This window comes from Pisolithus orientalis (genome assembly GCF_024613125.1).
Source record: "Pisolithus orientalis strain OTSU chromosome Unknown F5J12scaffold_30, whole genome shotgun sequence".
In the NCBI taxonomy this organism is placed as follows: domain Eukaryota; kingdom Fungi; phylum Basidiomycota; class Agaricomycetes; order Boletales; family Pisolithaceae; genus Pisolithus; species Pisolithus orientalis.
The window spans coordinates 140,584-154,506 of record NW_026260811.1 but is presented as its reverse complement, the minus strand read 5'-3'; the positions used below and the strand labels follow the sequence as shown (position 1 = coordinate 154,506).

The following is a 13,923-nucleotide window of genomic DNA, read 5'->3' as shown; positions in this document are numbered from 1 at the left end:
CAACTGGGTTCTTAATTCTGGATGTGCCCCTTCCATGGTTATTGAGTGGATACAGTGTGTGGGAGAAGCCTGAACTGCAATTGCAATGAAGCATATCCTAGAAGGGAAGGAATCTTGGTATGAATGCAAATTCATTCATTACCATGGAGGTTCCCAAGATCCTGATGTGATGGAGGTTGACAAATGTAAATGGAACATCAGATGTTCCAGTTCAGAAATTAAGTGCTTCAATTGTGGAGCCGAAGGTCACATCAAGTGTGACTGTAAAGTCAAGGTCAAAACTCAACTGTCCAATGTCTGCATCATCCTCTTGGAGGATGGCACAAAGACTGCCTATGTTGGAGATCATGAAGCAAATGTGGAGGAATGGAAGTTGTTGGGTTTTTAAAGGGGAATAATGAATCTCCTGCATCAGTCAGTCCCATTTCAATTTTGTCTGCTAAATGTACTTCTATAGATGATGAATCGAATATGTGAATTCATTCCCCTCTCAGGTTAGTCATACTACCAGACTACAAGGCAGGAATATGGGCCTGTATTGACTCAGGTGCTGAAGTCTCCCTCATCTCAGAGAAGATGGTCCAGAAACTTAGGATCCTGACTTATTGGGTGGAAAAGAAGTTCAAGATGACCTTGTTCACTGGAAAGGATGAAGAGTGGATTACTCATAAGGTGACCCTGAAGATGGAGATCAAGGAGCACATTATTTGGGTCAAGTGTTATGTGGGCCCTCTCATCGGAAAAGAACATGTCCTTCTTGGGATGCCATTCCTCAAGGAGTTCAAACCAAGAATGAACTGGGAAACCAGCAAAATTACATGCTGGGACAATGGGTATGTATATCCTGAAGAATCTGACTATTTTGTCAAACAGGTAGTGCCGGTTGGCACAGACAGTACAAAGGAACCTTCCGGTCTGTCCCTGGAAGTGGTAAAACAGGGCTCAGGTGAAACCTCTGAGGTAAAAATTAATAAAACTACTTTGTCCACAGAACTCGAGGCTGCCTTGGCTGTGAACAAAAGGGAAGTTAAGCTTCTGGAAACTTACAGGGAGTTTGCCAAGGTGTTTGCAGAAAATGACATACCACTCCTGGCTCATTGGGCAGGATTAGATCACAAGATTAGACTCCATGAAGACTTCAAGCCAAAGAAAGCCATGGTATACCCTATGTCCCCTGATGAACTTAAAGTTTTAGATGAGTTCTTGGACAAAAACTTAAAATGCAAGAAGATTCAACTGTCAACCTCTCCTCAAGCAGTGCCAGTGTTCTTCATTGCAAAGAAGGGTGGAAAGAAGCAGTTAATTCAAGACTACCACTACCTAAATTCATTCACCATCCCAGATGCACACCCACTGCCAAATGCTCAGGCTCTCTTTGATGAGCTGGTTGAATCCAAGTACTATGCCAAGTTTGACATTTGCTGGGGTTTTACCAACCTCTGAGTAAAAGAAGGAGATGAGTGGAGAGGAGCATTTATCATGCCAAGAGGGCTGTTCAAGCCCATAGTAATGTTCTTTGGACAATGCAACTCACCTCCCTCTTTCCAGCAGTATATGGATAAAACCTTTGAATCTCAACACAGAAAACAGGTAGGTTACATGGATGATGTCGTGATCCATGCCAACACCAAGGAAGAACTCTGAACCCATGTTTGCAAGTTTTTGAAGATCTGCAACAAGGAAGGTTTATGTCTCAAGATCAGCAAGTGTGTCTTTGAGGCTGAAGAAATAGAATTCCTTGGAATGATTATTGGAAAGGGGTGTATGGAGACTTTGCTGACAAAGATTGACGCCATCAGTACCTGGGAAGCCCCTGACAATCTTACCAGGCTTTGCAGATTCCTCAGATTCTGTAACTTCTACCAAAAGTTCATCCCTTCCTTCTCAAGCATTGCCAGACCCCTCCATGACCTTACAAAGAAAGGGGTTTCTTACCAGTGGACTCTGGAACACAATGCCACATTTGAAAGGTTAAAGTCTTTGTTATGCTCCTCTCCAGTCCTCACTATCCTGGACTTCTTGAAGCCCTTCATGCTCTTTACAGATGCTTTGAAACTTGGAACTGGTGTGGTACTTGCCCAAAAAGGAGCTGACAATGAGTGGCATCCATGCTCCTACCTCTCGCAGTCCATGGTAGGTGCTGAACAATGCTATCAGGTCTATGACCATGAGATGCTCGCTGTCATCTGTGCACTCAAGGCCTTCCACCCCTATTTTCTTTCCCCCATTGAGCTGACTGTGGTCTTTACTGACCACAAGAACTTGGAGTACTATTGTGAGCTGCAACAGCTCACCCCTCATCAAGCCTGCTGGGCTGCTACTATCCAGTCCTACCCTATCCAGTTCTCCTGGTAGGCTGGTCGCCTACAGGTCCTGGCCAACACTCTTTCTCGAAAAGGCACCCTGGAGGAGCCTGCCCCAGTGGCCACAGTCCTTCCCCCAGACCTTTGGCTTTCAGAGGGGGTGGGTTCCCAAATTTGCCTTGTTTCACCCTCGTTTTCAATTATGAAAATACAAAAACAACTAAAAATCAACCATCTCACTTGCATTGGATGCCTACCTGCCCAGATAGAGCGCTCCAAATCCAACTCAAAGCCATATTCTTGCCCACTTGAGGAAAAATCAAAGGAGAATAGGCTGCCTGATGCTCACCCTTTGAGGAAACCTGTAAAAGGAGTGTGGGGAGTTTACACTATATCTGTGGACTTGTACAAGCACATCAAGAATGATACACCAAAGGACTCAACAGGCCTGGAACCCAAGGATAATGTCACGATCACAAAAGATGGAACAAAATGGTTCAGAACTATGTGTCTGTACATTCCCCCCAAAGATTGTTGCCACTGTATGTGCTCATATCATGATCACGAGTCAGCAGGACACCCTGGACAGAAGGTGATATTTGCAAAGATGCGAAAGGAAGTCTGGTGGGAAGGTATGGGAAAGGATATATGAGCATATGTGGCAGGTTGTCCAATGTGTCAGACCACCAAGGTCGTGACTCACCTGCTGACACCACCCATTGTCCCACATGACATGCCCAAGACCATGTTTCCATTCCAACAAATCTCTATGGATCTCATCATGGATCTCCCAGTATTGGGAGAACAAAAGTATGACTCTATTCTCACAGTTGTTGATCAGGGGCTGTCCAAGGCCGCCCTGTTTGTTCTGTGTCATAAAACAATTGATTCTGTCAGGGTTGCCCAACTCTTCCATCAGTTCATTTATTCCCATTTCAGTGTTCCTGAATTGGTGATCTTGGATTGAGGACCACAGTTCACTTCGTCCTTTACAAAGGAACTTTACAAGGCTATAGGGGTAACTCCTAAACTTTCAACAGGTTACCACCTGCAAACTAATGGAGAAAGCAGATGAGTTAACCAAGAAGTGGAGGGATATCTTCAGCTGTACTGCACCAAAGTGCCAAACTTGTGGGCAGCCAAACTCCTGTCCACAGAGTTTGCCCACAACTCCCAGATCCATTCTGTTCATCGAATGACTCCATTTTCACTCCTGTTGGGCTATGACCCATCCCCCTATCCTGAGGTTTGGCTTACTGCAGTCCCCTCAGTTGACAAAAGGTTAGAAAGCCTGGCCTCAAACTGCGATGTCACCATTCTTGCACACAAGAAAGCACAGGATCTGATGTGTTTGCACTCAAAAGGGTCTTATGTGCCACCCAAGGTAGGAGATCAGGTCCTCCTGGATACTGGGCATCTTTGCATCAAGGACCAGTGCAACAAGATTGCACCCCAATGTCTCGGGCCCTTCAAGGTGACTCAGGCTGTCTCTCCAGTGGCATTCCAATTGGAACTTCTGCCAACCTGGAAGGTTCACCCTGTGTTCCATGCCTCTCAGATCTTCCCCTTTGCTGAAAATGATACTTATGGTGCTGCAGGTGCAGCACCACTACTGGAACTGGTTGATGATGAAATTGAATGGGAGGTCAAGTCAATAATCAATCACAAAGTTGATGGGCACAGAGGTAAACAAAGATATTTGGTCAAGTGGAAAGGGTTCCCTCATTTGTCAAATACTTGGGAACCTGAAGAACATATAAAGGACCATGCTTCAGAAGCCCTCTCTCAGTACAAACTCACTTGTCACCTTCAAAATTAAATGGACTCCCCTCACTCAGTCAACATGGAAAATGACCTCCCCCTTGCAGAATCCCTTTATGACCCCGCTGCTGACAGAGATGACCTCCTCATACCCCCCATCACTGTCTATGCCCCAGCCTCACCTCCAATGACCACCACCAGCTTTTCTGACTCCTACCCCTTGTCCCCAGTCTCACAGCTGTGTGCGACATCACCCCCTCTTGCCTGCCCTCTCCAACTGTGTCCACATGTGGGTTTCTCAGTCAAGAGGGTCCCCATCCCCAAGGCCAGAGTCCCTGTCAGTGGGGACAGTAACTGACAGGGACAGGGAAAAGGTACAGTGTGGGTTGATGATGACCCTGATAACTGAACAGCCATGGCCAGTCCCTCAAATGCTCCCAAACCTGCCAACATTCACACCACCTTCACTACCTACTCCAATGTGGCTCAACACACTGCCCTTGATCTCCCCACCTCAGCAGCCCTTGCCCAGGATGACAAGCAGTGATTACCAATTGCAGCAAGTGATTACCTGGACATTGTTAGGGCACTTGATGTCTTCCACGATGGGGACAACATTGATGGGTGCTCACCAGAACAGGTAAAATATTTTTGGTTGCTGTCTGAAATCTACAGAGCAACAGACATGATCAATGCTGCCATCTCAAAGATATGCACCTGAAAGTTGACTGGAACTGCACCCCTGTCAGAGGTAATAATGATTAATATGTTAGAGCGGAGCTTGTCAGGGCTTCTGGAAGCCATAACCAGTGGTGCCTATCACCACCTTCTCCAACAACAGATCAGTGAGTTTCTCACCCTGCCTGCTTCTTGTCTTCTTGATTGGATTTTCCCAAAACAAGAGGAACCATTGGTTTCCCATGAGGAGGAAGAAGAGAAGAAGGTGGAACAAAAGAAGGTTGATGACTGGAGGGCTCTTGAGTTAGGATGGGTCAACTCCAGTGATTTGTATAAAGAGGTTGGTGCCCACCTCAGTACTGGGACTTACAACTCCACTTGGGAGGTCTTGCTGCAGGACGCATCATGAGCTGGTATCCATAAGAACTATCACAATGCTGTCCATGCTGCTGACCCTCTCCCTGTGGCTCCCTTCATCCCCATGCCTCTTGACCAGCTTCACTTTTACCTCAGAGGGCAGTCCCTGGTCCCTGCCAACCACATCCTTTATCAACATGCATGTTTCCAGTGTCATTACTTGGGACATTGGTCTTGCTGCAATGGACATGGCTCCCACTTTACTCCAGCCCTCAAGGAACCACTGTCTCCATTGCCACAGTCGCCCATCTCTTCATGCACTTGTTCCCATGTCTATACTACTCACCAACCCCTTTCCTCCCACCCTGCTAACACATCTGGCTCATCCTCAAGGGTCTGAGGACCTTAGAGGGGGGGTGATGTTATGCCCATGTCAGGGGTCTTTCCTTTTTTGACTCACCATGGTCATGTGTGTCATGTGCCTCATCATGTCTCTCATAATTGTCACCATCCTAGGGGTTCATATGCTGCAAGGCTCCTTCAGATCTCCTGCTGTCAAGGTATTTCCAATACCTGTCGAGACCGTGCCTCCTGCTTGATCCAGTATTCCACTGCCCTCTCTGATGGATGACATGTCTACTTCTTGTTCCATTGACTCATCTCTGACTCATTTATATTGCTCATATGTTGTACTATAGCTCCAGTGTCTGGCTCCTTGCTGTACATTGATTGCACAGCCAGTATAGCCTTTGTTCCCTTGTCCACCCCCATCATATGACACCATATGACTCCCTTTGACTTATCTATTTGTCTGATTGTTTTGTTGATTACTGCAGATATGCATCTCATCACAACTGATATGGTACTCATACTTAGGGGTATATAAACCCACATACTTTACTCTGTATCCTCAGTTTTTCAATAGCTTGCAACTCAGCTAACTTCCTTCTCTTTTGTCCTTGTTCCCTCCTCCATGCGATCTCAGAAGAACTCACCAGAAGGAGTGAACCTCTGCTGGACCTCAGAGATAACTGAGCCATAGGGGTTATGACACGTTTGGCCTGCAGACTCCCCCTTGCATGCTTCATGCCTATTTCATTTGAAGAAGTCACTGTGCTCAGGCATAACAAGAAGCAGTCTCACACTGACATGCTTGGTGATGACAAGGTTTCAACTACCATGTCCATTTTCCCATATGCCAATGCAAGTGACATTTCTGCTACTGCTCCTGCCTCCAACAAATGTGCCAACCTCTCTGCTGCTTTAGACTATGCAAAAAGCTCCCATTCCCATCATTCTCGCAATCCTCCACCTCTGCCTTCACTTGCGATATCAAACCCTATTGCAGTAGGCCTACAAGGCTCAATCAACTTCCTCACTTCATCAATCAACACATCAATGACATCTGCCATCAATAAAGCATTGACAATGAGGGCACAAGTGATTCATTTACTGGACGATCAAGACCAAGATTTCCCCAGTCCCATCAAAGCATTCATCCGATTGTTGATCATGCAGAATCTTGGCTTTGCTGATGTATACTTGAGGACAGCAAAGAAGGAAGATCATTTGGCACTTGCTGAACTGGAGTATAAGATGAAACTTGGGGTTGGTAGTTCTCAGACCAGTACACAGTAAAAAATATTATAGGTCACACATGAGAGATCCAAAAGTGTATGTATATTGCATGGAATGGGAACAAATGAACTATGCATCTACAACATTGATACATTGCTCATACTGCTACCAGTGTTAGTGGAGTCATCAGAGCTATAGTTGTCACTACCTGAGGGCAATTGCCCAAGATCCTGCAATTGAATGATTTCCTGATAATCATCCCACATATGTTGAGTGATCTGGTCATGGAAAGTGTGTGCCACTTTGAGCTGACCTACATTGGGATTATCTTCATTGGCTCTGCCCTCATCCACCGATCCCCCAGGCCCTTCTGCACCTTGCTCATCTATGTGGATATCCTGTCCTGGCATTGGACCTTCTTTGGCATCATGAGTATGGATGAAGTTGTGCAGTGCACAGAGTGCTGAGGGGATTTGGCCTTGGATGTTGATGTTGTACTCAGGGCTTAGTAGTAAGATGCAAAAACAACACTTGAGGACACCAAATATTCACTCAATGACATTGTGTGCAGATGAGTGCTGGAGGTTGAACAACTCTTCTTTGTTCCTGGGTCTTGTCAGTTCAGCAGGACAATAAGATGGATAATTCAAAGAAAATTACCTTAAATGTGCTTGGTGCCACTCTGCAAGGTGGTAGCAAGTCACCCAGTATGGGACTAGAATTTCTGGGTGCAGGGGGAATCCAGCATCTGCAAGGAGAAACTTTCCTGTTGGGATGTCAAGCCCTTTCATACATGCATCCTGGTATACACATGCATCAGTAGCCAAACCCTCCCAACCAGTCAATGAGTATGTAAACATCAGCTGGAAATCACAAGCAAACAAGCAGTTCTGTGATATGGAGCCTTTGTGGTTTCGGTACACCACCCAGTCCTCTGATGCCAGAGTGGCATGGATATAGCTCCCATCCAATGCACCAATTGCATCCTTGAAATACAGCCAAAATCTTTTATCTCCCCTAATCTTTGGCTGAATATCATCAGCACTAGGCATCTTGACATATGTGGAATAGAAGGGTGACAACAATAGGATGAAGAGTACCTTGCAAAAGTACCTGATCAAGGAGGTTAGAAAAGTATCAGAAAACTAAGGGTGATGACATACCAAGATATGGTCTCATTTGACTGTTGAAAATGTTCACCGATGTGCCTGATAGTCAGACCCATCACACTCATATAGAGGAAAATAGCTAGTTGTTCTTCAAGCAAAATGAATCAAGAGTTGCCATGACCAATCTGGCAAAGCTCCTCCACAAGTCATGCAAAGACATCAGCATGAACACCAAGTTTGCATCAGATTTGTTCTGGATGACCTGCAAGGAGCTCAATAAGCCATTCCTCACTGGTTAGTGCTGACATGTGGTAAGGCTCCAGAATCCTTTGGATTGGCATAGATTGCACTTCAGTATGACCAATCATGCAGAGGATGATATTGACAACAAGAGCAATATGGCACAGCAAGTGTTGGCAGTGAATCTCCTCATGATCACCACCAATATTGATGTCATCCATCTCGCATACAGGAGGAAATGTTTCAAACTCAATTCAAACTCACTATGTGAACTGCCCCAGTGGAAAAACATGTACAAGCATTGAAGGAACTAATTGCAACTTACCCAAGGTTTCCGAACTAGCTCTTACTGATGTCTGACCACACAACTGAATCATGATGTACTTTCGCATGTTGGTTCTTTTCTCCTGTTTCCACACAGGCCTAGGCAAACTAAAGGAAGAACCGTTCCCGACAATCGTCGTGCATCCCTATATTCCAACATCATGGCTATCGTTGACCTCCACGTCGTCAATGTTGACTGCTTACGTGTCACGGAAGAAGTTCAACTGGCTGCTTCATGATCCGTGCGCAGCTGACTTTCTAGATGACTACCGCAGGTTATATCACTCCCTCTCACCGTTAACAACACCTGTTCATACTTACTTGTGCAAGCTGGCAACCTTACTATTGCAAAGTGAAGCAACCGCACAAAAAGGGACTTCATCGTAGAGAAGTTCACGAGCACCACAGCATGATTGTGGGCGGGGCCCATCAATGCTACTTATTGTGGCTCAGTGCAAGTGAGGAAGTTAGCCGTCACTTGAATGTTTCAGGTACCCCTATGGCATCAGCCATCACAGAACGAAACCACATGCTACGAATGGGCTCGTAATCCGCGACTTGTGTGACAAGATCCTATAACAGTCGGCCACTAAAAACTATGTGCACCCCTAACACTTGCATTTATCCCGCCGCTCACGTATGGGCTTGTCCTTTGCAAACAGCTTGATTATTTTATTCTAGGGCCCAGTTCTAGAAATGTTCACGGATTTCGTGCGGTCTACAGCCTCGAGTATCTTCTTGACGAGATCCTCCAAATTCGGTCACACCTACTGAAGTCATGGTGCCTGCTTCACGAAGGAGGCCACCGTTTCGAGCGGCAAACGGTTCGCCCTCAGAGGTAGACGCCTGCCATCAGCCATCACAACAGGAACTACAAGTTACGAACGGCCTCGTAACCGGTGAAACTAGATGAGATGTTGGTACACTAGGGATTTCATATCGTGGATTCTTGTTTGACAAGATCCTATGTCTGCCAGCCACTAAAAACTACATAGATACATAGATACATACGTCCTAACACTTGCATTTATCCCGCCAGTTATGTTTGGGACGGTCTTTTGCAAGCAGCTTGAGTATGCCATCCTGGGGCCACGTTCTAAAAACGTCCACAGATTTCGTGCGATCGTCGGCCTCGAGTATCTTTTTGACGAGATCCTCAAAGATTTCGGTCACATTTACAGAAGTCTTAGCGCTTGCTTCACGAAAGAGGGCACCGTTTTGAGCGGCAAATGATTCCCCGTCAGAGGTAGATACTTTTCGGGAATATTCCTGGGTGTGGAAAAGCTATGTGTCAATAATACATAGTTTCATCACGATGGCTAAACTGAGGAATAGTAGCGGAAGAAGGAGGTTGGGGGAGGAATAGGAAAAGCCGGAGGCGCACCTGGTCTAACTTGTTCCCCACAATCATCTTGGGTATCGTGGATGGAACGTGGTCATCGAGTTCGGTAAGCCAACCCGGCAACGCATCGAACGATGCTCTATCCGTGATGTCGTACACTTTAGTCAATTTTGAATCGGGCTGGTCAGGGTGTAAGGTTTGGGACACGTCGAATAGACCGCACCGAGTACAACACCATGCGCCCTTCTGTAGAATGGTGCCGTGATCACCCTGAATCGTTCCATTCCTGCTGTGTCCTGTTGCATAGGGAACGACAAAAGATACGGTGAAGGGTTCAAGCCTCTCAGTCAAACATGTTTCGGTAGTTCAAAAGATCGGGGAAGAATGCTCACCCATATACCGAGTTTCACCTGCCGCCCATCAACTTCCATGTTTTGAAACTATGTCAGATGTGAGGATCAGCTCACTTTAGTCTCCTTGTCAATGTGGCCACTGGCTGACGAATGGAACACACAAGATGTGCGTGTATGGGACATACTACACATGTCTTCTGTGTTTCGTGCGTGAGAGGGAACTCACATGAAGGTCCACGCCGTAGGTCGCAGAAACGCTGTCGATTGACCATTGTTTATCAAGGAAGCGCTTATAGAGACAGGTCTTGCCAACGGACATATCACCAATGAGGATTATCTTCAATTCCAGAGGTCGCGACTGTGCCATGGCAGAGTTGGTTGCACTGGAAGTGAAGGGATGCTTGGGCTGTAGAATGGAAGGAAAGCCCACGCCTCGCTATCTCCATATGGTTCGTATGCAGAAAACGTGTGCAGGTTCAAATCCAACGTGCCCTCCGCATACATGATCGACTCATGATATGTACTCGTACACACCTGGCGAGAAGAGGAAATTGTCTTGCACGGCTAGATTAGGGGATTCTGTGATACCCAGTCAATCCATCCAGTCGTTCCGCCCGCACTTCGTGTACGGTGACGTAAGTGATCCGGTTTTTGATATCTGTAATGGTCAGTCTACCGTTATAGTGGTACTTGCGACGACTGTTCGCCTTCAACGATTAGCTTGTCATTGAACTGGCTCACTGTGCAGCGTTCACAAAATGCGAAAAGACCAACTGGAGTGAGACGTTATACTATGTGCCCGTGTACTAACGGTGTACGCCAGGTTTGGGTCGAGGTTATGGATGATCTGGGCTGGCTGGTTTACTTCTCTGAAGTCTCCGCGGTGAAGAGTTGTCAGTGTACCTTTGATGTTTGATGCAGTCTAAGTGTCATCTTGTCATCGTATCAAAGTCAGTAGATTGTCTTCGTGCTCAGCGAAGCAGCCACACTCCTGACACTCCTTCCCTTCCTTACCACATAAGGCCTCATACCCCCAGATGGCCCCAGTAACCACGACCCCACTCGTCCCAACATTACGTGTCCACGTCAAGCTCCTCCTGACGAGCAGGAGTAATCTTCTACCGCGATTCTCAGGCGAGCAGTGGATACTGGCACCCGAAGACGAGGCGACTGCGACCATGATTTCAGGGTGAGTCTTTTCTTTGGACGAGCGATTGTATCATGTAGCAACTGCCACGCCTAGTCCTACATAATCACTATACTGGGGGCCACCCAGTCCGAGGAAAAGTGCTCTTACGCACTTCCCGCCAGGGGTGTGTGGGATTCCGTAAACTAGTCCTGGTTGAGGTCCATGTTACTTTGGTGGGCGTCTTGTTTCACGTGCAATGTACTAAGTGGCGAGTTACGGGTAGTCGGTTGTGTTTGGAGGTTAGTCTCCCTTTCTTTCCGTCTTCTTTGTTGGCTGACGTGCGTTTCCTTCGTTGGGCTCCACGCCTCACCATGTATGTCTCCTACAATATACAACGCGTATCTTCCCACATGGCATGATACATAATGCAGCAGGACAAGAACGTTTTCGGACGGTTTCGTCGTTCTATTGTAGGGGCACTCAGAGTGTCATACTCGGTTTGTCGGCACCCGGACCCCCTTTTCTTCCCGTCTTGGCTTGTTCACGCGGTTCCTGTCGTTGATTCTGTCCCTTTCCGAGTATCTCACGGATCAACATCGATGAATTGATGCGGGTATGCTTGGGAGCTGTGGTCGAAGCTGCTATGTGTTGGCCAGGAACTCGCTTCCTTCTGTGAATGACAATAGATTATTACATTTGCTGACGGTGTCTCAACACGATGGGATGAGGGTTTACGTATGTGTGTGCCATGGAGCGTCCGCAAATCAATTCCTGTGTTGATTGTGCACAGCACTCGGGATCCCTCTCACCTGTTATTAGGCCAGGCCGCTGATGAGGCCGTACATACCGGAACGGCAGGTTCGCGAGCACCGCGACAACATGTCACACATTACACCAATTGATGCTGTCCCCCTCTAACCACACAAATGAATCACGCCAAGCTTTTTGTATGTTGGTTCTGGGTACGTGTCGCAACAATGACTGTAGGGGCCCATCCGAGTTACTTACTGTGGCCTGATGCAAGCGAGGAAGCCTGACATCACTTAAAACGTGTCAGATATCCATGCCATCGGCCATCACAGTTTACAAGCTTCCCTCATATCCTGCAATTGAACAAGCAGGTTAGTTGGAGAATCAGGTCACGAACGGCCTCGTACCCGGCGAAGCTAGATGAAAAATTGATACACTGGGGATTTCATATGGTAGATTCTTGTTTGACAAGATCCTACATCTACCGGCAACTAAGAACTACAAACATACATACTTGCTAACACTTGCATTTATCCCACCAGTTACGTTTGGGTTGGTCTGTTGCAACCAGCTTGATGATTTCATCCTGGGGCCACGTTCTATAAATGACCATGGACTTCATGAGATCGTCGGCCTCGCGCATCTTTTTGACGAGATCCTCAAAGACCTCGGTCACATTCATAGAAGTCTTGGCGCTTGCTTCACGAAAGAGGGCACCGATTTGGGCGGCATATGATTCCCCATCAGACGTAGGGACCTTCCGGTCAACCTCCCAGTTTGGAAAAGTTAAATGTCAAAGATGCGCAGCCAAACTGAGGGGGTCGTGGCGAAAGGTGGTGGAATGAGAAATGACGCTGGAGACATACCTGGTCTAACTTGTTCCCAACGATTATCTTGGGTGTCGTAGATGGAGCGTGGTGATTGATGTCGGCAAGCCAACCTGGCAATGCATCGAACGATGTTCTGTCAGAAATGCTGTACACTAGCCCATTTCGAACCGGAATGATCAGGGTGTAACACTGGGGACATGTCGCATCGACCGTACCGAGTATAACACCCTGTGCACCCCTATAGAATGACGGCAAGATTGCTCGGAACTTTTCCATTCCCGCTGTGTCCTGTTACATAGGGAACGATAAACGGTATGAAGGAGCGAAGAGCGTCTCACTCAACCACGTTGGGAATGACGAGGAACAATGCTCACCCATATGCAAAGCTTCACCTTGCGTCCATCAACTTCCATGTTCTGAGCCTACGTCAAACAGGAGGATCAGTCCGCTTTATTCTCCTGGTCAGTGTGGCCGCTGGCCACCCAATGAAACACACGAGACGTGCGGGATATGCTACATATACCACAAGTCCCATGTCTTTCATGCGTGAGAGGGACACTCACACGGAAGTCCACACCGTAGTTCGCAGCAACGTCGCCAACTGACCAGTCCATGTCAAGGAAGCGGTGAAGGAGACATGTCTTGCCGACGGACGAGCTGCCGATAAGGACCATCTTGAATTGTGGAGGACACGACTGTGCCATGGTAGAATTTTTTGCAATGGAACCGAAGGGACGCTTTGTCTGCGGAATGGATAGAACAGATGGCATGATAAGGACATCGAAGTTCGCCAGATGAGGCAGGCCCCACAGCCTCGCATCCATCATATGGTCGGTGCGTAGAAAACGTGTAGAGTACTCCAATCCAACACGCCCCCCACATCCACGATCGATTCATGATATGTACTGGCACATACGCAAGTTGTATGTAATATCCAGTTCTGAGATCTGACTGCGATGAAAGTTCGCCTTCAATGATCTCGATCAGTCATTGAACCGACTCATTGTAGTGTTCCCCGAATAGACCCACTGGAATGAGACGTTGTGCTATGCACCTGTGTAGTATGTATTAGTGCATTCCAGACGCATCCAATCTCAGCTGGCACGGACCCTGTAACACAAATCATATGTACAGATGTTCAGTGCTCAATCCATGAACCACAACGGCGT

General features: G+C 47.1%; 3 protein-coding genes across 3 annotated transcripts; 1 reads left to right on the top strand and 2 right to left on the bottom strand.

The window, feature by feature from the left end:
- Positions 1–8,334: 8,334 nt before the first annotated feature.
- On the top strand, positions 8,335–9,265 carry F5J12DRAFT_849057 (uncharacterized protein). The gene is made up of 2 exons (XM_051746456.1): positions 8,335–8,646; positions 8,681–9,265. Exons 1-2 carry the CDS (start codon positions 8,402–8,404, stop codon positions 8,898–8,900), a joined length of 465 nt encoding a protein of 154 aa, XP_051597311.1. The 5' UTR covers positions 8,335–8,401; the 3' UTR covers positions 8,901–9,265.
- On the bottom strand, positions 9,266–10,503 carry F5J12DRAFT_849055 (ras family-domain-containing protein). The gene is made up of 6 exons (XM_051746455.1): positions 10,363–10,503; positions 10,194–10,302; positions 10,085–10,132; positions 9,916–9,988; positions 9,735–9,850; positions 9,266–9,619 (listed from the first exon to the last, which is right to left on the bottom strand). Exons 3-6 carry the CDS (start codon positions 10,121–10,123, stop codon positions 9,365–9,367), a joined length of 483 nt encoding a protein of 160 aa, XP_051597310.1. The 5' UTR covers positions 10,124–10,132; positions 10,194–10,302; positions 10,363–10,503; the 3' UTR covers positions 9,266–9,364.
- A 1,938-nt stretch (positions 10,504–12,441) lies between these two features.
- On the bottom strand, positions 12,442–13,458 carry F5J12DRAFT_784849 (P-loop containing nucleoside triphosphate hydrolase protein; the record flags this gene model as incomplete). The annotated part of the gene is made up of 4 exons (XM_051743120.1): positions 12,442–12,693; positions 12,791–13,042; positions 13,129–13,176; positions 13,318–13,458. 4 exons carry the CDS (start codon positions 13,456–13,458, stop codon positions 12,442–12,444), a joined length of 693 nt encoding a protein of 230 aa, XP_051597309.1.
- Between the last annotated feature and the right edge of the window lie 465 nt (positions 13,459–13,923).

Coding starts and splice junctions, on each gene's coding strand:
- F5J12DRAFT_849057 (XM_051746456.1), top strand. CDS start 8,402: ATGATGTACTTTCGCATGTTGGTTCTTTTCTCCTGTTTCCACACAGGC. Junction 8,647..8,680: donor TTATATCACTCCCTCTCACC/GTTAACAACACC, acceptor TACTTGTGCAAG/CTGGCAACCTTACTATTGCA.
- F5J12DRAFT_849055 (XM_051746455.1), bottom strand. CDS start 10,123: ATGGAAGTTGATGGGCGGCAGGTGAAACTCGGTATATGG. Junction 9,989..10,084: donor AGGTGAAACTCGGTATATGG/GTGAGCATTCTT, acceptor CCTATGCAACAG/GACACAGCAGGAATGGAACG. Junction 9,620..9,734: donor TGGGGAACAAGTTAGACCAG/GTGCGCCTCCGG, acceptor TTCCACACCCAG/GAATATTCCCGAAAAGTATC.